The sequence below is a fragment of the Acomys russatus genome, chromosome 15 (genome assembly GCF_903995435.1).
Source record: "Acomys russatus chromosome 15, mAcoRus1.1, whole genome shotgun sequence".
In the NCBI taxonomy this organism is placed as follows: domain Eukaryota; kingdom Metazoa; phylum Chordata; class Mammalia; order Rodentia; family Muridae; genus Acomys; species Acomys russatus.
This window is the reverse complement of record NC_067151.1, coordinates 38,759,357-38,781,743: the sequence shown is the minus strand read 5'-3', so window position 1 is coordinate 38,781,743 and position 22,387 is coordinate 38,759,357. Positions and strand designations below refer to the sequence as shown.

The following is a 22,387-nucleotide window of genomic DNA, read 5'->3' as shown; positions in this document are numbered from 1 at the left end:
CTTAATTCATGGTAATCATAAGAGCACCAGGGACAATGGGCTCCAGTGGATAGATATGGGGATAAAATAGTACAATAAAAAGAAACCAAGCATCTAAATTTCTGATGTGAATCAATCTCCATCACATATTGTCATTATCAACCTAGATCACCTATCTAGACCTAAAAACATCTTAGCCCCTAAACAATTAAGTTTCACTGTAAAACTAAGCTACATGGTCTTCAAATCCCTCAGAGACTTGAGAAGGAATAAACTTGATTATCTGGATATCGCAGGAGTGCAGGTTAGTAGCTTTCTAAATGAAAAGATGACAGAGACAGTTTTCTACCTAAATAGTCACCCAAAACTCTCTATAATGTTAGAGCATCTTCTTCAGCTTCTTCTTGCCATAGGTAATCTATTGTATATGTGTGTAATAATAGAAATGTATATGTACAAAAATAAAATATTTTTTTTAAAAAAAGAAAATAAAAGAACCAAGCTTGTTTTATGTATGGGCAATAATTCGTTCACTGTAGACCATGAATAGTTATCTCCTGAAGCAGTAAGTGAGAGAAAGAGAAAGAGAAGGAAGGAGAGAAAGGGAAGGAGGGGAAGGGAGAAAGGAAGGAAAGAAGGAAGGAAGGAAGGAAAGAAAGAGAAGCATCAGGACTGGAAACCATACATAAAATAAATAAATCTCAAAAGTGTGTGTGCATTGTGAGTCTTTGAAGGCAGAAGGAGTTGATCCTTTAGCCTGGGGCTCTCACAGACACCAAGCCCGAGGGAGACTCAGACAATGAGAACATCTACAGTTCTTCAAGCCAAGAGTCTGCCAGACACTAGATAGAACGTAGCCAGGCAGGCAGGCTCAGCACAGCAGGCAGACAGACAAAGCAATTTTCTCTTGACTATGCTAAACCAAACAGCTTAAACCAGCCCTACCAAGTCCTTGATTCTGAGGAAGTGTACAGAGGCCCTACGAAAGCACCCCCCACCCCCAGCAAGGAAGAAATCAGGCAACTCACAGAACTAAAGGAATTTTTGTCCTAGAGTCTTAGACATTGCTATTTAATTTTTAAGTGTTCTCTTAGCAGATAGATCATGAGGCCAATGTACATTACTTGAGATGGTGAACAATGAACCTTCAAAGAACTCAAAATCTTACTCTCATGGTCCCACTATTTATTAAGGGATGGTGGCCCAGGACCTTTGTTATCTGGACCACCCTGAGTGAAAAGGCTTCATTGTTACATAGATGGCAGAATGTCGTGACGTGACTAACCTATGGGTCACGTGCAAAGTTAGGAAGTATATAAAAGACATTCATATATACCTAAAGAATGGAAGTTGGAGATCAAATCATACAAGGTACAAAGACCAGGCACAGCTGTGAAATATTGGGAGAATTATGGTCAAGATGCATATGATACTTGACAAACGTGTTTTTTTTTTTTAATTCTACAGCAGCCTGTGCCTATAAATATAAAAGAGCTTCAGGCATCCTTGAAGCTCTTGGCATACGCTACCTTGCCCAAGTTGCTAGTTCTCTTAATAAAGAGGGATGCTACATAGGGAAAAGACAAAAGTGCTCAAGAAGAGTTTGAACAGGCTAAGATTCCCGTAGGACTGGCTAAACAGCTGTGTGCCCCGGCACTCCAGTGGGAACAACAGATGTAGAGGGACCACATACATAAGTCAACCTGTTCCCTTAAGGGGCTGACATATAGACTATAGAGGTGACATATAGACTATAGAGGTGACATATAGACTATAGAGGGGCTAGTCCTCTAGCCTCTTCCACACATTTCCACATCATCAAGCAACAGTCAAGCCATCAGGGGTTTCATTAACTCAGTGTTATGTACGGCCACTCATGGAAAATTGACTATGATGAGGGTAGTTATGTCACAAACGCTGATGTGAATAATTGGGGTATGACAACAGGTACAATGGTAAGTATACCACACAACCGCCCTGGGGTCAGATTAATTGAAAGAAAGAATAGATGGTCAAAACAGCAGCTTATAAAATGGACATAGTATCAAGCTGCCCTCCAAATTTGCGTCTCTTTAGCCATAGTGCAGTTCTTATACCTCCTAAGAGATATTTCTTAGTGTAATGGATGGAAACTAATGCAGAAACAATGGGTTAAAGTCCAGAGAATAAATGTGTTTAGAGTGCTCAGCCACAAAGGGGACAATTGTATCCTACCCTTTCCCAACCAAGGTCCAAGGATCACTGAAGGGAGGGTGGCAGAAAGATTATAAAAGCCAGAACTGAGCAAAGGGGACCCAGTTCCGCTGCGCGGATGGACCCACAGAAGCTGTGGTTGCATGCACAAGACCCCAAGAGTAACAAGCCAGTCAGCATTCCATCACGGAGCGGAAGCCCCCAACTCCAGCTGAGGCAATACTGACAACCGGTGGCTTCTGGGAAAGGGAGGGTCAGCTTGGATGCAGGGTGTGGCTCCTGGTAGGTGAACCACACCCCAGTGGATGGCCCCTTCTGCAGTGAATAAACGGCAGCACAGATTGGACTCCATGAGTTAACAGCAAAAATACGGACACAAAGAGGAGGTTACAGAAAGGTGGAAGGTTAACCTAGGAGGAATGGGTGGGGGATTGAATATCATAAAATGTATTGTATGCAAATATAAAATTCTCAAATAATTAATTTTAAATCTCATATATGTTAAAAAAAAATAAAGAGCTAAGGAACTTGAGTATAGGGGACACCCTGCACCAGTGGAAATGGGCATTGCTAGAGGCCATAAGCTTGCTCAGTGAAAATCCCAGTGCCAGAGGCTGGTTACTTTGTGACAGGTTGCTGACCTGTTGCTGGCCATTGAGGGCCCACAAATCATAAAAAAGCTATTAGCATTGTTGTCAGCTGTATGCCAGAGCTGGGTAGTAAGGCCCTATTACTGAAGACACCACACACTTTGATTGAGGGACATGGGGATGTAAAGCTGGCACTGATCTAGAAGCTCCCCCCTTCCCTGTTTACACTGTCGGAGGGTGCAGTGCAGGCTGCTGGAGTAAGAGTGTCATTGACACTACAGCCTGGCTATGGATTCTATGTGCTACAGCACAAAACAAAACAAAACAAAACAAAAACAAAAAACAAAACAACAACAAAACAAACAAACAAAACCCAGACAGGATGTGTCTGCTTGTGCCACAATGGTGCAACTATCCTGGGAACAATAAACAATTTGGGAGCTCACATCTGGCACTGTCTAAGGAGGTCGTAGGCCCCAGTGGGGGAAACAACCGCTACTGTTTTGTTAAAAGGATGTGCTATGCCCATCAAACTGTCATCTGAACTCTTGTGGCTGTCAATGGAAAATCTACCAGGGAAGGAAACTTCCTCTTGTAATACCTGGTGTGCTCCAGAGACTCCTAACCACTAGGGAAACTCCTAAGCGTCTGTTACCGTGGCATAGTGGTCCTTGCTTAGTCATCGATGGAAGAGATGGAGTGTTGTGTAGCTGGATGTTGGGTTCCTCGGAATTGAAACGTTGCCTGTGGGAGAAAAAGCTCACGAGACCCTGGAGGTAAACAAAGGTCTACATGTCTGGGAAAGCTGAAACTTGCAAGATTCATGTGGTCCCCTCTTTAATGGAAACAGCTGCGGGAGAGAAGGGTCTGACCAGGCGGTGTGCCTAGAGGACGTTCTCAGCCCCCCAAATGTAACTGCTTACCTGTGTTGAAATGGGCTTTTCAGAGATGCAGCTGCTATGGGGCCACCCCTGTTCCTGTAAGTAGCCCCAGGAAAAAACACGTCAGCTCACAAAGTTACACACTGGGGCAGTCATTACTTTGGCCTGCCTCCCACTGCAAGGGAAGCCTAGATCAGGGTAAGGATTTCAGCTATTGGGATGGCTTAGACCTCTGGGTAGTTATTTCCATGGTTCACATCAAGCCAGAGCAAGTATTTGAACTAGTTTTATATGCCACCATCAAAAAGCTCTGTTCCTTGCTTCTAATAAGCCAAGCTGGGAGTAGAAGCCACAAATCATTTTGTTCAAACACTGAACTCTCCCTTTCTTCCCTGCTTCTCTCCTGCTTGCAGCTGACTCCTCCTTCCTGCAGCTCCCAGGATCACAGGCTGATTAAAAGAACACAAAGGTTTGATGAGAGCCTGTGTTCAGGCTTTGGATCTCTCTCTCTCTCTCTCTCTCTCTCTCTCTCTCTCTCTCTCTCTCTCTCTCTCTCTCTCTCTCTCTCTCTCTCTCTCCAGCTGAGCAGAAACCTACCTGACAATCTCTGCCTTTGATTCCAGCTCTGCCAAACAGATGCATCATTTTATTGTTCTCCCAAGTGATTGCATCAAGCTAGAGATGCTCTCTTAGGAAGGGCACACAGCATCCCGGCATGGGCACTTTGCAGTCTGCCTGAGGGGTTCCTGCTTTCTTGTCTGAAATTTGGTGGTGGAAGGAAGTTTTTGGTAGACTTGTTTACTTAAAATATTGAAAAGTTCCCTACTGATGCCTGAAATGGATCCTAGTCTTGATATATGAATTAAGTCAGATCTTTATAACCGAAACATGTCTGACCATTTCCTACTGGACCAACACATGGAACATCTAGAGAAACTTGGCAGGAGAAATGACGTCTGATTTACAGCTCTCACGCTCTGAGAAAATCATCAGACTCGTTGAAAAGGGGAATTCAAATACTGAGGAAAATGCTTTTCTCTCTCAGCAACTTAACAAATGACTCTAAAATGTTGAAAGTAAGTCATAATTCTACGGACCTTGTGAATTCGCCAGCACCTCTGACTCTTTCTCTTTTTTGCCTGATCTGTTTAATGACTCTCGCAGCTCTGGTGGGCAGCGTTTTCTCACTGGTTTCCCTGCTGACCATGCAAACCAGAACTGTTTTGTCCATGCTTGTGGCGTCCTGGTCTGTGGATGATCTTTTAAGTGTCTTGTCAGTGGCCATCTTCCTGGTTTTGCAGTGGCCAAAAGAGGCCCCTGGCTACTTCCAGTCTCTGTGCACCACCTCTGCCTTACTGTATTTGTGCCAGGGCCTCTCCAGCAACTTGAAGGCGACTCTTATAGTAGTCTACAACTTTTACACGATGCACAGGACGGTGGCGAGTCAGTCAACTTCCTGGAGATCAGGACAGGTGCTTGGTGTGGCATTAACCGTGTGGGCAGTCAGCCTGCTCCTGGCCGTTCTCCCGCTGTGCGGCTGGGGTGTCTTTGTGCGCACTCCTTGGGGCTGCCTGACCGACTGCTCCGGTCCCTATGTGCTGCTCCTCTTCGCGGTGTACGCTTCTGCCTTCGGACTCCTGGCCGTTCTCTCTGTCCCGCTCACTCACCAGCTGTTGTGTTCAGAGGAGCCACGGAGACTCCACGCCAACTACCAGGAAATTTCCCTTGGCGCCTCCACTCCTGGGACGCCTGCTGCTGGGGGAAGAGTGCTCTGTCGGTCTCCAGAGGATGTTACGATACCTGCTCTGCGAGGCGCTGGGGGAAGCTCTCCGAGCTCCAACACGGTGTTTGCCCAGTGTCAGCCTGCTGCCTCCAGCGCTGGTGCCGGCAGTCGAGAGACTCTCCAGGGCACCAGCAGCTTCCCTGTGAGCCTGGCACAGAAGCGCTTCGCTTTGATTCTAGCTATGACGAAAGTCATCCTTTGGCTTCCCATGATGGTGAGTACATTTATCACTCGAGGGTGTGTGTGTGCTGAGTCCAGACGCAGATTTGGGGAGTCGCCCAAAGATGCGCGGATGAAGTCCGCTTCCAGGCTCATCTATTGGCGTTGAAGACTCGCCTGGAAGAAAGCAGTTCACTTGGGCATTAGTTAGCCACTGTACCTTGGCTGTTAAGTATTTTTCTTTCTAGGAAGGGTGGAGAGCCTTTTTTGTCACAGGGGACTTGGTTTTCCTAGACCATGGTCAAAGATGTTCTCTCTTAAGGCAAAATCTGGGCTTATTCAGAAAGGGAAGGAGGAAGTTTTATTCCTTGTTTTCTCCTGCCTGGTAGGGACCCCGCCCATCTCCAGCACCAAGAGACAGAGAGGTGTGGCACAACGTAGGGATAAAGAGAAAGAAAGGACAGAAAATAGCTTTTGTCCCGGTGTTCTCCCAGTGAGCTGGGAGGAGATATGACAGTGGCTTTCATGTGAGCAGCACATCAGGGTGGAGACCTGGAAACAAGCCCTTTGGAGTTTCCAGTACGGATACTGCCGGGCCGTTCCTGCCCGCTTCCCCCCGCCCCCCCCCCCCCTTAGCATCTCTACTTTATGTGTTGCCTGCTTCTTTGGTAGAGATTTCAGAGGGCAGCAGGTATAGATCGATTGTTCAGGAAGAAAACAACTAAACCTTGTCTGCTCTGGTGCACAGAGGTGTGTCCCATCCACTCCCAGAATCCTGCCACCAAAGCCCCCCGGGTGTAGCCCAGAAACAGAGCTCCTATCTACTGAGAAAGAGGGTTTGGATAGAGAGCTTCTGCGAAGTGGGGACTGCGAGAAAGCTTTGGAGATTGGGAAAGAGGATTCTGGCTTCAGTCTGAAGTTCTTTGCCTTTCAGATCCACATGTTGGTAAAACACGTGGTGGGACTTCAGAGCCTTCCGGTCGACATGCTCAGCTTCCTACTAACCTTGCTGGCCAGCACTGTAACCCCCGTGTTTGTCATGTCCAAACGCTGGACACACTTGCCTTGTGGCTGCATCATCAACTGCCATCCTGACGCCTACTCGACCGCATACGATGGGAAAAAGTGTAAGTCTTCTACAGTGGCTCCATAGTAGGAGCACAATCCTACACTCAAAAGCAGAAAAGTGGCCTATTGAGAAAGTCACCGGGTTGGGGGTGGGTGAAATTCTAGGACACATGCAAATGGTGAATAGCAAGAAGCGGTAACATTTCAGCTCAGTGATGGAGCAGGTTTTTAGAAAGCCTGATAAGGGTTTATTTATTCATTGGTGACTTTTTTAGGTAACGAAAATGGATCATTCAACTCCACTCTTAAATGTCAACACAGACCCTTATATGTTACCTCCTTCCTCACTTTTAGTTCAGAGTAGAAAAATCAATCCCTCCTCCCAAGTCTACACAAGGGGCAGCATTGCTGAGCAGCCTGTTTTTGAAGAGATAAACCCCCAGAAGAGCTTAAAACTCCTGAGCTATTTATATATATAAAACCCCTGCTCCTATTAAAAGAGCAACACAATATTTTCATTGTCTTGATGCTTATTTTCTGCTAAGATGCAGGTAAGGTTTTGTAGTATGTGATCACCTTGCCTGAACATGGTACCCTAATAAATGTTGAGGGTGCTCCTCTGCTGTTAGAAACAGGATACATCCCTAACACCAGCCAATAAGAAAAAAATCCCCTAGCTAGAAGGGGGAGGGGGTCATCTTTCTAAACTAAAGATTCACACTAGACTGAATAAATCAAATGATTTACTATTGTGTAACTTTTCTGCTAATTGTCCTCTTGCACAGAATAAGCAAGTATTTTTTAAAATATAGAAAAAAATATTAAATAAAAACAGTTCACTTCAGACCATTTTTGGGTGGTAAATATTAGAAAATATCAAAATATTTTCTGCAGTCCATATTATAACAAGGTTATTGTTATAAATATTAATATCTGGCAATTTTCATATATTAATTATATTTAATTATAGATTATCTACGTATTTTCCAATTGACAAAAATATTTCTGTTGTTAAAAATATAATTTACTGTGTAACAGATGACAAATTCATTTGTGTCTTTAAAATAACTGTATAGCATAATAAATGATGTGTTTCTAGAAATTAATAGCTAGAGCAATAACAACAGAGACAACTAAGAGTAAACTATATATAAAATTTATGAAGGTATTAATGGGAAGAAATCATTTATAACTCGGTTCTTACAGTCTGACAAATGTTACTATTATGCTATTACATTATTGCTGTGATTCTGTCTTGTAAAACTTAAAATTCTGAAGGAGGTAAGCTCGTGCTAGCAGAAATGAAGTTTCAATGAAGTGGGGTAGGCAAACATATTTTAAGACTGGGAAGCACCCATATCAGAACCAGCTAATGCCAAACCACCGTTACCAGGCACTCACTGAAATAAGCATGAAACCATTGCAAAGTCCACACTACACATGCTAGGAATGTACATAGACGGCCCAGCCGAGCCAATCATCTCATTAACACTACTCTGGGTAGGAAACCAAACTTTTCAAAATCAAATGAACACTCTCCCCTAGAATTGCCACTGCTTTTGTTAACATTTATTTTAAAGTTATAAAAAAAAATGAAGTTAGCTTTGAAGGTGTAAATGCTTTCTTTTTCTTCTTTTCATGCATGTGGTGTGAATAGGTGTATGTGTACATGTTCACATGTGTTTGCGGGTACATGTGCACAGGTAATGTGCTTGTGAAGGCTCAAGGTTGATATCCTTGATTTCTCTCAACTTTTTTCCTTTTAATTTATTATTATTATTATTATTATTATTATTATTATTATTATTATTATTATTACTATTATTATTTTCTTGCAACCCAAGACTATAACTAGCATTGGTCAGATTGATCCCCTGTCTCCACAGCCAGATAAAACTTCACACACCCAGCATTTGTGCTTGGTGTGGTTCCTGGGCTTCTGAACTCTGGTCTTCTTGTTGTGTGGCAAGGGCGATAACTGTTGAGCCAGCTCCCAGTCCCTGAAGGCTGCTGCTTTCTTCTACTTCTTCTACTACTTTCTCTTCCTCTTCTTCTTTTTCCTCCTCCTCCTCCTCCTCCTCTTCTTCTTCTTCTAAAACTGTGGCATTAAAAACAAAATGTTGCTAGCGAAATCCTAATTTAGACATTTACAGGTCAAATAGCTCCATTCTCTTTGACAATCTAAACCTTGCCCACAGGAATACAGTAAAGATGTGTGCTGTGGCAGGTCGTGCCACCACTGAGTTTCCATTGCTAGGAGTTCTGTACCCCTCCAGGTGGCTTATCCTGAAGCTGGTCCAGTGTTCACTAGATATATGAACTCACTAGGCGTTCCATATTTAGTTGTTCATTCTTAACAAAGGAAACATCTCTTCTATTTTTATTCTTTACCATTGAACTCCAGAATCAAGGAAGGGAAATATTTTGTCTATTAACCCATACATCCTAAAGGCCATTCTTCAATATAGAAGATGTAAGTATATGTCTCAGTTTTACTAAATGGTGACAAAAAGACAAGCACCCAGAAAATAATTTGCAGAAAAAAATCTGCATCTGTTTTGGATAGGAGTTTATGTATTATCTCAAAACAAAACTTTGTGTGTAAATTTTAACACAGAAATTTCACATATAGTGTGCATATGGTTTTCAGACTCACACTTTTTGATTGACATGATATTTTCTTCTTTGACTAAATAAACAGCTAAAAATAAGATGTTCTCTTTTAAAATTATAATTTCAGTTTATTTCTTCACAGAATCAGAGTACCTGGTGATATATATGAAAATGATCTATTTTATAAGCCAATGCAATTATTATAAATTATAATTGGCAAGAGATAACTGATATATGCTTGATTCAGAGGGCAATAGAGGTCAGAAGACAAGTCTGTGGAGTTTGTTCCTTCCTTCCATCTTTACGTGGCTTCCAAGAATCAGAGTGCTTTTACACACTGAGTCATCTTACTTGTGACCTTCTATTCAGAAACCTTTAAAAGCAACTCAGCTACTTTTTTTAAATTCATAAAAAAATAGAGAGAGAGGCCAGAAAGTCTAAAAATTTCAAAGGAATAATGTTATGAAGAAAATCCTCTTGAGTCATGTTCCATTCAACTGGTATCACTGAGTCAGGGCTGTTCTAATGCAAACACTCTTATTGTCTCCAGCACCATTTCTACATATTGCCCCACCCACTCACAATCACCTGTCAAGGAAACGGTTGTGCGTAACCCTGTGCTGCATGCTGAATAAGGGACAGAAGCCCTCAATTAATGACCTCTAAATCAGGTTTGGGTCAAAAAAAATTTTTCAAATACAATATTTTTATTAATTCTTTGAAAATTTTAATACAATGCATTTTGATACTTCTCCACTCATTCCTCTAACTCCTTCTAGATCCACCCTGACGTCCATAACCTCTCCTCACTTCATACCCTCTTCTCTTAAGTAAACCACTGAATCCAAGTTGTGCTGCCCATGCGCTCCCGAGTGTAGGGCCATCCCCTGGATCATGGGTAACCTACTAGGCACCTTATCCTTAAGGAAAACTAATTCTCTCTCTCTCTCTCTCTCTCTCTCTCTCTCTCTCTCTCTCTCTCTCTCTATCTATCTATCTATCTATCTCTCCCTGAGAAGTCATAGACTTGAAGCATGAATTTTGATCGATTTTTGATAGTTTTTAATAAAACAATTAAGTGCCAAAATCTTAAGATCATGATATTTTACATCAAATATGTATATCTGGATGAATCGTGAAAAATATGAGTAGCTGACAGTGCTGCTCCCCAGAAGGCGGCCAGAACTGAGGACCCTTAACAAGATTTAGGGGCACTCCTATTACCTATATTGCACTAGATTGTCAGTTATTAGTGTTACATGTCTGTCTCGTATAGATACTGAATTTTTTCCATTTTCTATTCATAATTTTTAAAAGATGTAACATCTGTGCTTGAGGAACTTAAAAATGATAGATTTTATCCAACATAATTTTGATTATTAACTGTTTTTCTATATGGTATGTATGGTGTGGTGTGTGTGTGTGTGTGTGTGTGTGTGTGTGTGTGTGTGTGTGTGTGTGTGTGTGTATTACTCCTGTGTGTATGTGAAGATGTGGGTGTGATGGTCTATGTATGAACATGGAGAGGTCAGAGGTTGATTTCTGATGCCTTCTCTATTACTCTCTATTTTATATTTATACTTAATATTTAAACAACAAACACTTCATCCACAAATTCATCTCTCCAACCCATTGACCATTGTGTTTAACTCAAACACTGTCAACTGTTCTGTATTATTTTAATCCATGATCTCCATCAGTTACCTCAGCCAGGGATTACCTTTAGTATTAAGGAAAGTCATTAAAAACAAAAATTAAATAACTACAAAACATTTTCATTGATTTTAACAAACATACAGACTCTGACCTACAGATGTCATTTGTATGCCTTTCTGCTTCCTTTAGTTTATTTCTTCACCAAGTCTGATCATCAGTAAAGTGATTTCATGTAGAGGACAATCACTTGAATTTTTAAATCAGTTATAAATTCAAATCATTTTGTAAAATAAATGACCAAAGGTGACCTTCCTTATTGATCTCAGCTTTCTCTGCAGAAGAGGGTGATCAATACTTCTATTATGTAGATCTACCATGAAACAATATTATTGATTAACTTCCTTGTGATAACTATGGCAACCTTAGTTTCTTTCTTAAGTGTGAATATTATTATTATTATCATTATTATTATTATTTGTGATATGCATTGTATGCATGTATAAGAGTGTGAAGGTATGAGAATAACTTTTTTGAGATGGTTATCTCCTACTTTAGGAGCAAGGCTTAACCTCAGGTCATCAGACTTGAATGCCTCTTTACCTCCTGATTTTTCTCACTGTCTCTGGTTTTCTTTTCACCTCAGACTTCCTTGCTCCTGACCTGGAAGCACATTTTCCAATAGCACATTCTGTCCACTCCTTTAAAGATGTTGCATCTTTTCTACTCCCTGTATCTCAGAGTTTCCATATACATCTGACACTGCACAGTCAAGTTTTAATCATAATATCGATGTTTAATGACCACTCTTATTTTCTGAGTGCTTCTAGTTTACAAATTTTACCCTTCATATCTTTGTTTGAGAAAGGAAACCCATCAATAATTGTGTCATCCTTGTAGTTCCTCAGCTTTCAGTCTTAAAGTAGGTTAAAAGTTATAATTTAATTCTTCTGGACTATATTACTGGATAAGTAAGTAGAACTATAAATGTCACAGCATAGAGAACACAATCATCTGCGTCTACTTTCCAATTTTCTTTTGATACAAATTTTTCTAGCTTGTGTTCTGCCTCACACACAAAAAAATGAATGATGTTGATAAATTCTATTTTCCAGAAAGCAGAGCTGAGCGGTAAATCTTTGGTTCCGGGAACATTTCAGCAATAGAATGAGCGTGTGAATGGCACTAGAGTGTGTTCCGAAGTGAATCAAGTTTTATGTATTATTCCCATGAAAACTTTATGGCTTTTCATAATTTTTCCACCAAAGATAGCTAAATGTCTAACTATAAAACACTGAGCTATCAAAGTAAGAAGTTTTTGTTTTAAAAAAACCCATGTCTTAAATGATGTAAAAGAGAACATCATATTGCATTTTGACTTCCACTTTGATAGAAATTGATTTGTAATTGGCTGATGCTCACACTCAAAAATTGTATCACTTTCTGCCACATAGCTTTCTAAAATTTTGAGCTGTACCAACCAATTAATAGTGTTATATTTGGAATACCTACTCTTATGACTATTGAAATAATAAATGTAATTAGCCATTATTAAACTTATACTGTAATTAATCAGATTTATGAATACTCTAAAAATGTATCAGTTCAAAGAATTACACATGCATTCATATTTTTAAACAAATGTATTACAAGTTTATTTGTATGAGCAATGAACATGTTGCCAGATTCTGTAACTCACAAACATATCCCAAAAATTGACAGTGAAAGGTGGAGAGTTCAAGGCCAGACTGTACTACCTGGAAAATTCAACACCAGCCTTGTCTCCATAGTGACACACTAAAGAAAGAAAATTTTATCTTTTTGGAGTTAAGAAGCTACATGGCAGAACATGATCTAATTTTTAACGTGTGCTTTTACATGCATAAATGCCAGAAGTATTATAAACAAAAATCCTTTAAATGATTATATATGCATAATGACTCATAGTCTATTTAGTAATCAATTCTTTAGCATTAAACAATATAATACTTTCCAAAGTAAAGAAATTTATAAAATTAGTGAACTGAAGAGAAGTAAAACTGAATATATTTGAGAGTTTCCTAATTTATCGTTTTTTGGTCATATAAAATTGCCCTAAAGACTGAGTCTTTCAGACTGTCTACTTTCAAGCCCCTCATCAGGTAAGTGAAAGAAATTAGGTTCAGAGTAATAAAATAAGAGATTTTGTAAGACATTTGGCTTTGTATACATTACAAGAAGTAATTGAATATGTTTTTAACTCAGAGAAATCAAATAAATGCAGTGCCTGTTCATGCTCACTATTTACATCCAATGCTGCTTATATCTATCATACTAACTGTAGAATTTTATTATTTTCATGCAGTGAAGAGGAAAGGCTTTGAATTCAATATATCGTTCCAACAAAGCTATGGAATTTATAAAATAGCACATGCAGATTACTATGATGATGATGATGAAAATTCAATATCCTATCACAACCCAAAGAACTACGAGTGTGAAGCTACAAAGGCGCCTCCAGAAGACAACCACAAGGTCTTCAATGCTATAACAGTCGAAATCAGCACCACACCACCGCTGGACAGCACCACACTGCAGGGCGTCAACAAGTGCACCAATACAGACACCCCAGAGGCCAAACAGGAGCTAAGGGAGGAAAGGGGTGTTTTTTCTGTTAAAACAGAAGGCAATATTAACTGTGGAGAAACCACCTCTTTTGAAGGTCCAGAAAGACGGCTGTCCCATGAGGAGAGTCAGAAACCGGATCTTTCAGACTGGGAGTGGTGCCGGAGCAAGTCAGAACGAACACCTCGCCAGGTACAGTAAAGGCCCTTCTTGATAAATTAAAACTAAACACGAAATGTGTGGGGAAAATGATGAGTTTATTGTTTCAATTAAACAAGTCCAAGGATGATTTTTGCTGGACTCAGTTCAATACTTGGTTCCACATTATCTCACTTTTACTTCAAGGCCTTTGGAAAGATGTTTTTGGTATTTATTCAACTTAGATTTACTGCTTCAGACAAAAGGTATACATTTTGAAGTCAGTAAAATTCAATGGAATATTTGAGATGTATAAAACAGTTTATTTTAACTTCAAATAATCTGTTTGAATTCAGGCTGCAATCAAACTCCTTTGCCCTTTGTTTAAATAAGTTAACATGTGTTTTAATGTTTCACACACCACATACAAACAATTTATTTCAGCAAGCATTCTAGTGAGTCATCCCAAGTGGTACCAAATGTCCCATTTCTTAAAATAAACAAACAAACAAACAAACAAAAAGGATATGGTTTGATGATGATTTAAAAACAAAAAGAAAAAAAGAGAAGGAAAAAAAGTAAGAAATAAAAGAATTTGCATATGAATAGTCTTCCATTCTCTCCCTATTCTGGACTTCTATGAGTGATCAGGGTCGATTTGTTTTTTCAGTGTGATGTTCACATGAGCCTGTTTTTTCTAAAACCTCATATTTGATCACATTATCCTTGTTTTTAGGGCTAAAAATTTACTAGGGAGAAGAAGGCTTCTTCAGGATGATTTTGATAGAAATCCTATCAATTTTCTTAATCTCTGGTATCAAAAGCTGAACTCCAGAAATGTTCTGCTAGGATTAATGCATTTATTGAATAAATGTATCACTTCATACCACAAGTAAGAATGTGTATTTTTAAGTATGAGTAATATATTTTCCTATTATCATTCTCGTATCATTGTTTAAAAAGTAGGAGAATCCTTACTCTGATATCATTTTTTTAAAAGTCAATAGAATATTTTTAAAGTATATAAAACATTGGGGAAATATGCACATTGTTTTAGAAGTTAGGAATCTTAGAAAAAGTTAAATATTTCCCACAAATTTAGTGATGGAGACAAAAGTAGAAGTCTCAGAACAAAATGCTCCATATTTTTTAGAGCAGTAAGCCTCATCAGCTAACAGAAGACTTCTCATATTGTTCATCATCAGTTTTTGTTTGGGTCGAATGAACCTTTTGATTTTCTTGAACATAAAAAGCAGAGATACTTATGATGAAGTGTGTGTGTCTGTGTGCATGTCCCTCTGTGTGTGTGTGTGTGTGTGTGTGTGTGTGTAGAGACAGAGACAGAGAGTGCAGAACATACCTCATGTGCCCATCCGTTACTCTAACCTCCAGTTTGACCCTTAAAGATTGTGTTTGTTAGTTAGTTAGTTTTTATTGTCAAATTGATACAAACCGGAGTCACTTGGAAGGAAGGAAACTGAACTGAAAAGTGTTTTGGATTGTGCTGACCTGTGGCCATGTCTGTATGATCATTTTCTTAATTGAGAATCGATGTAGGAGAGCCCCACCCATTGTGGGCAACATCACCCAAAAGTAATAAGTAAGGTAGCTAATCAGGAGCTTAAAACAAGTATGTGTGCAGCATTCATCCATTGTTTTTGCTTTAATTCCACTTGAATTTCTAGCCTGTCTTGTGATGACTGATACCTGGAAGCATAAACCAAATAAACCCTTTCCCTTCCAGGATTCTGTCATGGTGGTTATCAAAACAACAGAAAAACATGCTAGACAAAGCTGTCATGAATTTTACTCAGTCTTTTTGTTGCCTTATTTGATCACAAACGGACCTTACCTATATAATATGGTATTTTTGGTAAGTTTGACCTTTTTCAAGCAGTATGATACTATATATACTTTTCTGAGACTTTATTTTTTCATTGAAAATTAAATGATTTATTTTTTCTAAATTACTTATTGTCAGAATATTAAGAATATCTCCAATACTACAATTTACAGCTCTTCATTTATAATTGTTTGCTATAGGAAGTACAAGTGTCTAACTATACCTAGAAAAAATGAAAGACTGAACTTATTTGCACATACATATATATTCCTACTCACACTTTTTTTAAAAATAAAAAGCCAAATGACATATGAAAATAGAAAACGTTGGTCAATATAAGTATCTCCCAGTTGTAAATATTTTTTTTATTGTATACCAACATTTGACATCTGTGATAAGCAAGTACTTTAGGAAATTTTTTCAAAATGATGACAGTGAGAAGGATGACTGGTGGTAAAGAAAGCAGGTGGTATGAGGTTAAAACAGGAAAAACTTATAAAGAACCAGATGACATCAAGGGAAATACAGTCACAGATGGGTTAGTACCCCTTAGGCTCTGCCCCTTCTCTGAGAAAAAAAGAGGGGGATATGACAGGGATGGAGAGTGAGAGTGGGACTGTGAGGAGAGGTGGAAGAGGTATAGGATCAAACTGCCAAATGATAAATAAATGTTTTTAAAAAAACTTTAAAGCAATAAGAAATGATCATGCTGTAGATTCATGCATTGGTATGACCTTATACTCACAAAATTATTTATGATTTTCAATATTGGCATTAGGTAAATTTATTAAATATTTTTTAAATTTATGCACCATTTAAAAGTTTTAGATTCCAAATTTTAACAAAATACAAGCAGATCTGGAAGGCTTATCAGAGCTTTCCCTAAGACCAGAACACAGTTTTTATATTTTAAGTCTTATTAATAACATCACACAAATGTAGATAGTGACATTTCTGTTTTTAACCATTTCTTCCAAACAGCTTCTTTGATCTAAAAACCATGATAAGCAGTACCCTACGCAGTAATGCATTGAGCTTTAGAAGACACTGCAGTTGCTATATGAAGGACTTACCTATTGATTTTTCCTTTTGTTTAAAGATTTATTTATTATTACTTATACAATATTGTGCCTGCATGTGTGCCCACACATCAAAAAAGGGGACCATATCTTATTATAGATGGTTATGAGTCACCACGTAGTTGCTAGGAATTGAACTCAAGACCTTTGGAAGAACAGTCAGTGCTCTTAACTTCTAAGCCATCTCTCCAGCCCCCACCTATTGATTTTGTATAGCTGTACTATGAAACACTTAGACTTAGATTATCTATTGATATCTAAGGGTTACATGTCAATTGGTATGTAACTGTCAATAGTAAATGCCAGTTGATATTTAATTCTGTCTGTAGTTGGAATTTTTAAATAATTTTATTAATTTATTCATATTACATCTCGATTGTTAGCCCTTCCCCTGTTTCCTCCCATTCTTCCCTCCCTCCCATTTCTCTACTTCTCCCCTCCCCTATGTCTGTGACTGAGGGAGACCTCCTCCCCCCATATATGCTCTTAGAATATCAAGTCTCTTCTTGGTAACTTGCTATCATACTCTGAGTGCCACCAGGTCTCCCCATCCAGGGGACGTGGTCAGAAAAGGGGCACCAGAGTTCATGTGAGAGTCAGATCTCACTCTTCACTCAACGGTGGAGAATATCCTGTTCGTCGGCTAGGTCTTGGCAGGGGTTTGAAGCTTACTGCCTATATTCTCCTTGGCTGGTGCCTTAGTTGGAATTTTTAGAACAACAGAATTGGTTTTAAATTATTTCATAATCTTCAGGTTTCCCTTATGATGTGTTTAATTTAATCAAACTTAATTTAATTTGTTAATCTCACTCTTAGTGCCTATGCTAGTAAATGAATTTTTAATGTATTTTGTTAGAACTTCAAAACATAATAGGATAAATTTATATTTTTAAATATAATTAATATAAACCACAAGCTGAGGATATTTGTAAGACTGAAATTAATGTTAAACCTGCGTGGAAAATTGCTTCTTTTTGGACTTCTATGTAAATCCTATGTGGGTCACTGTTAATGTGTTTGGAGATAATCATTCAATTAGAAAGTTTAAATATGGCATGACTTTGTTTCTGAACAAAATTATAACTTGTCCAAACCTAAAATTCCACCAATTACGAATTGTGAAAATTGAAGGTGAAATCATTTAGCAGCTTGTGTGTCATCTCCTTAAATACTAAGCTGACAAAATTACCCATGATGCCACTTTTCTTTTGTTCTGTTTTTTAAAAGTTTTTTTGCATATGGACTTTATTTATTTATAATAACTACATACAGTAAGAACAGTTATGAAACAATCAGGAAAGCCATATGTAAAAGTTACATTCAAATGTTTAGCTCAAATTTTTTTGCAGCCTTGAAGAAAGTACTATCTATCCTATTTAGGCGAGTCTAAAGCTTTATGCCTACATCACTCTCTATCATATCTTGTATTTATCAACTTGAAAAAACAACTTTCTAGACATTAAAATTTTTTCTTAAATCCTAACCAACTTAAACCTAACTGAAAAAAAATATATATCTTCAACCTCATCAGAGACTTGAGAAGGAATAAAATAATTACTTAGGTAGGAAGCACAGGCAAGCAGCTTCCAAAACTAAGAGACGGTCACCCATTTTCCCCCTATAATGTTGGAGCATCATCTTCTGCCTTCTGGCCAGTATATCTGGCAGACAAAATTGAGAAACAGGAAATATGAAGGGCTTGCTTACCCTGTCATGCCTATTCTATATGCCCTTCTGAGAGGGAGTCAAGCAAGCTCATTTAGGCCCTCTATGTTACTTAGCTTCTTTGGGACTGTAAATTGCCCTACGGTTATCCTCACCTATATGGTTAGGATCCACTTATAAGTGAATATATACCATGTGTGTCTTTCTGGGTCTGGGTTACCTGACTCGGGATGATCTTTTCTAGTTCCATCCATCACTGTGCAAATTTCATGATGCCCTTGTTTTTAATAGCTGAGGAGTAGTCCATTGTGTAAATGTCCCAGTTTGTTTCTGGTTTCTGGTTATCATAGATAATGCTGCTATGAACATAGATGACCAACTTTCCTTGTTGTATGGTGAAACATCTTTTGGATATATGCCTAGGAGTGCTTCAGCTGGGTCTTGAGGTAGAGCTGTTCCCAATTTTCTGAGAAAGCACCAGATTGATGTCCACAAATTTATACAAGTTTGCTCTCCCACCAGCAATGGACAAGTGTTCCTCTTTCTCCACATCTTTGCCAGCATGTGCATTTGAATTTTTGATCTTGGCCATTCTGACAGGTGTAGAAAGGAACCCAGAGTCGTTTTGATTTTCATTTTCCTGATGACTAAAATGTTAAGCATTTTGTTAAGTGCTTCTTGGCCATTCAAGATTTCTCTGTTGAGAATTCTTAGCTTAGCTCTGTATCCCCTTTTTTAGTTAGATTATTTGGTTTGTTGGTGTTTAATTTCTTGAGTTCTTTATGTATTTTGGATATTAGCCTTTTGTCAGATATAGGGTTGGTGAAGATCTTTTCTCAGTCTATAGGCTGCCATTTTGTTTTATTGACAATGTCCTTTGCCTTACATAAGCTTTTCAATTTCCTGAGGTCACATCTATTAATTTTTGACCCTTAGAGCCTGAGCTGTTGGTGTTCTGTGTGCCAATGAGTTCAAAGCTTTTCCCTACTTTCTCTTCCAGTAAATTTAGTGTATCTGGTTTTATATTGAGGCTTTTTTTGATACAACTGGACTTGAGTCTTATACAGGGTGATAAATATGGATCTGTTTTCATTTTTCTACATGCAGACATCTAGTTAGGCCAGCACCATTATTTGAAGATGCTTTCTTTTTTCCATTATATGGTTTTGTCTCCTTTGTCAGCACATATCTGTAGGTGTGTGGGATATTTCTGGGTCTTTGATGTGATTTCATTGATCAACCTGTCTGTTTCTATGCCAGTACCATGCAGTTTTTAATACTATTACTCTGTAGTACAGCTTGAAATCAGAGGTGGTGATACCTCCAGAAATTCTTATAATATAAAGGATTGTTTTAGCTATTCCAGGTTTGTTATTTTCCATATAAAAGTGAGGATTGCTTTTTTCAAGCTCTGTAAAGAATTATGTTGGAATTTTGTGGGAACTGCCTTGAGTCTATAGATTGCTTTTGATAAAATGGCTATTTTTACTATGTTAATTCTACCTATCCATGAGCAAGGGAGAGCTTTCCATCTCCCAATATATTTTTCAATTTCTTTCTTCATAGAGTTGAAGTTTTGTCATACAGGTCTTATCACCATCTTGGTTAGTGTTACATCAAGATATTTTGTTATTTGTGGCTATTGTGAAGGATGTTGTTTTCTTGATTTATTTCTCAGCCCATTTACCATTTGTATAAAGGCCAACTACAGATTTCTTTTAGTTAGTTTTGTATCCAGCCCTTTTGCTGAAGGTATTTATCAGCTATAGGAGTTCCCTGGTAGATTTCTAGAGGTCACTTATATATACACTATCAATCATAGCATCTGCAAATAGAGATGCTTTGAGTTCTTTTCTAATTTGTATCCCTTGATCTCATTTTGTTGTCTTACTACACTAGCTAGAACTTCAAGTACTTTCTTGAATAGCTATGGAGAGAATGGACAGCCTTCTTTGTCCTTGTTTTAGTGGAACGGCTTTAAGTTTCTCCCCATTTAATTTGATGTTGGCTATTGATTTGCTACATATAGCCTTTATTATGTTTAGGTGGGAGCCTTGTATTTCTTATCTCTCCAAGACTTTTATCATGAAGTGGTGTTGGATATTGTCAAGGCCTTTTCAGCATCTAATAAGATGATCATGTGGATTTTTTTCTTTCAGTTTGTTTATATAGTGGATTACAATGATGGATTTTCATATGTTTAACCATCCTTGCATCACTGGGATGAAGCCAACTTTATCATGATGGATGATGTTTTTAGTGTGTTCTTGTATTTGCTTTGTGAGTATTTCACTGAGTATTTTTGCATCAATGTTCATGACAAATATTTTTCTGATATTTTCTTTCTTAGTTGACACTTTATGTGGTTTAGGTATCAAGGTGATTATGGCTTCATTGAATGAGTTCATCAATGTTTCTTCAGTTTCTACTTAATGGAATAGTTTGAGGAGTGTTGGTATTAGCTCTTCTTTTAAAGTATGGTAAGATTCTGCATTGAAATCATCTAGCCCTGGGAATTTTTTTTTGGTTGGGAGATTTTTAATGACTGCTTCTAATTCCTTAGGGGTTATAGGACTATTTAGATTGTTAGCCTGGTCTTGCTTTGGTAAGTGAAATCTATCAAGAAGATTTTACATTTCATTTAGGTCTTCCAGTTTTGTAGAGTGTAGGCTTTTGAAATGAAATCTAATGATTCTTTCGATCTCCTCAGTCTGTTGTTATGCCAGCCTTTTCATTTCTGATTTTGTTAATTTGGATACTGTTTCTCTGCCTTTTAATGAGTTTGGCTAAGGGTTTATTTATCTTGTTGATTTTCTCAAAGAGCCAGCTTTTAGTTTTGATGATTCTTTCTATTGTTCTCTTTGTTTCTAAGTTATTGATTTCAGCACTGAGTTTGATTATTTCCTGCAGTCTACTCCAATTAATTTACCTTTTAAGCAAGAAATCTGTCAATATTCTTTAAAGGACCAATTGCTGATGGAAACACTAATGGCTATGTACAGACAACAGTCAGTCATGGCTTAACTCCCATCTCTTTGTTAAATGGCTGCCTCTCCCTCGACCTCAAATAACCAGAAACTCCCAAAATATTTTTGAAAAATGTATTGTGAACTGATTTTGAACTTTTAAAACATTTATATAAATAGAACAAAAAACTTCACTATATTCTTCAACTAGCTTCCATTATTGTTAACACATTGTAAAAAATAGCAATGGCATTACTAAACGTTGGCAGCCAATCTCACATGAATTTTTCCAGTTGTGCTTTGAATGGCTCTTTTGAACCAGTATCTGGTCTATGATCACACACTGCATTTGTTGTTGTCAATGTCTCCTGTAGTCCCCTGAGTCCTTCAGGATTTGATACTTATGAAAAATATTGTCCAGCTCAGTTTCTTTTGTATTTTATAATAGTCTTCATATTTTCTATTTTCTATTAATTAAGTCAAGGTCACACATGTTGAGCAAAACTACTGTCTATTTGTTTCCTATCCAGGCATATGATGTCAAAAGGTACATGTCTTAGTGTCTTAGATGCCTATGTAAAAATATTGATCACCTTGTGAACATGGTGACCATCATATTTCTCCATGTTAAGTTGTTGTTTTTCCTTTGCATTTATATATTGCAGAGTTTTTTTCAAAGGTTATGCTAGTGTTCAATTTCATATACTCTTACCCACTAGTTTTGCATTCACTGCTGAATGTCCCTGCAACTAGTGATAGTTATGTCATACTTCTATGAACACAATTTCTATTATAGTAATTATTAAAATTCTACTGCAAAGAAAGCCTATGATTTGGCCTTTGTTTATGCATTTATTTACATTAACATTGGTTCATATGTATGTGTTTTAATCTATAGCATATAAATCATATTATCACTATCTTATTTTCCTATTACTGTAGACTTGGCCACTAGGAACTGTTTGATGTTGGTTTCTAGATCCAATGAACAAACCATGATAATCAGCTTAACATTTCCTTATTTTGGGGCAACATGAAATAAAGTCATCTTTATTGTGCCTTGATCCCACCCTTGAACTGACCATTTTCCAAGGAACTTTGGTATATTTCATTAAAATATGGTATTTAGAAACAGAAATTTGGAAGGTGTTTATTGGTAGTGAAGTACTTTGC

At 38.1% G+C, this 22,387-nt stretch overlaps 1 protein-coding gene across 1 annotated transcript in view; it reads left to right on the top strand.

Annotated features, from left to right (window-relative positions):
- The first annotated feature begins 4,271 nt into the window (after positions 1 to 4,271).
- Gpr149 (G protein-coupled receptor 149) overlaps positions 4,272 to 22,387 on the top strand; it is a 61,309-nt gene continuing 43,193 nt past the window's right edge. Inside the window, exons 1-3 of the mRNA XM_051157241.1 lie at positions 4,272 to 5,640; positions 6,520 to 6,712; positions 13,264 to 13,715. Coding sequence (XP_051013198.1) covers positions 4,672 to 5,640; positions 6,520 to 6,712; positions 13,264 to 13,715 — 1,614 coding nt within the window. The 5' untranslated portion in view covers positions 4,272 to 4,671. The remainder of the gene's footprint in view (positions 5,641 to 6,519; positions 6,713 to 13,263; positions 13,716 to 22,387) is intronic.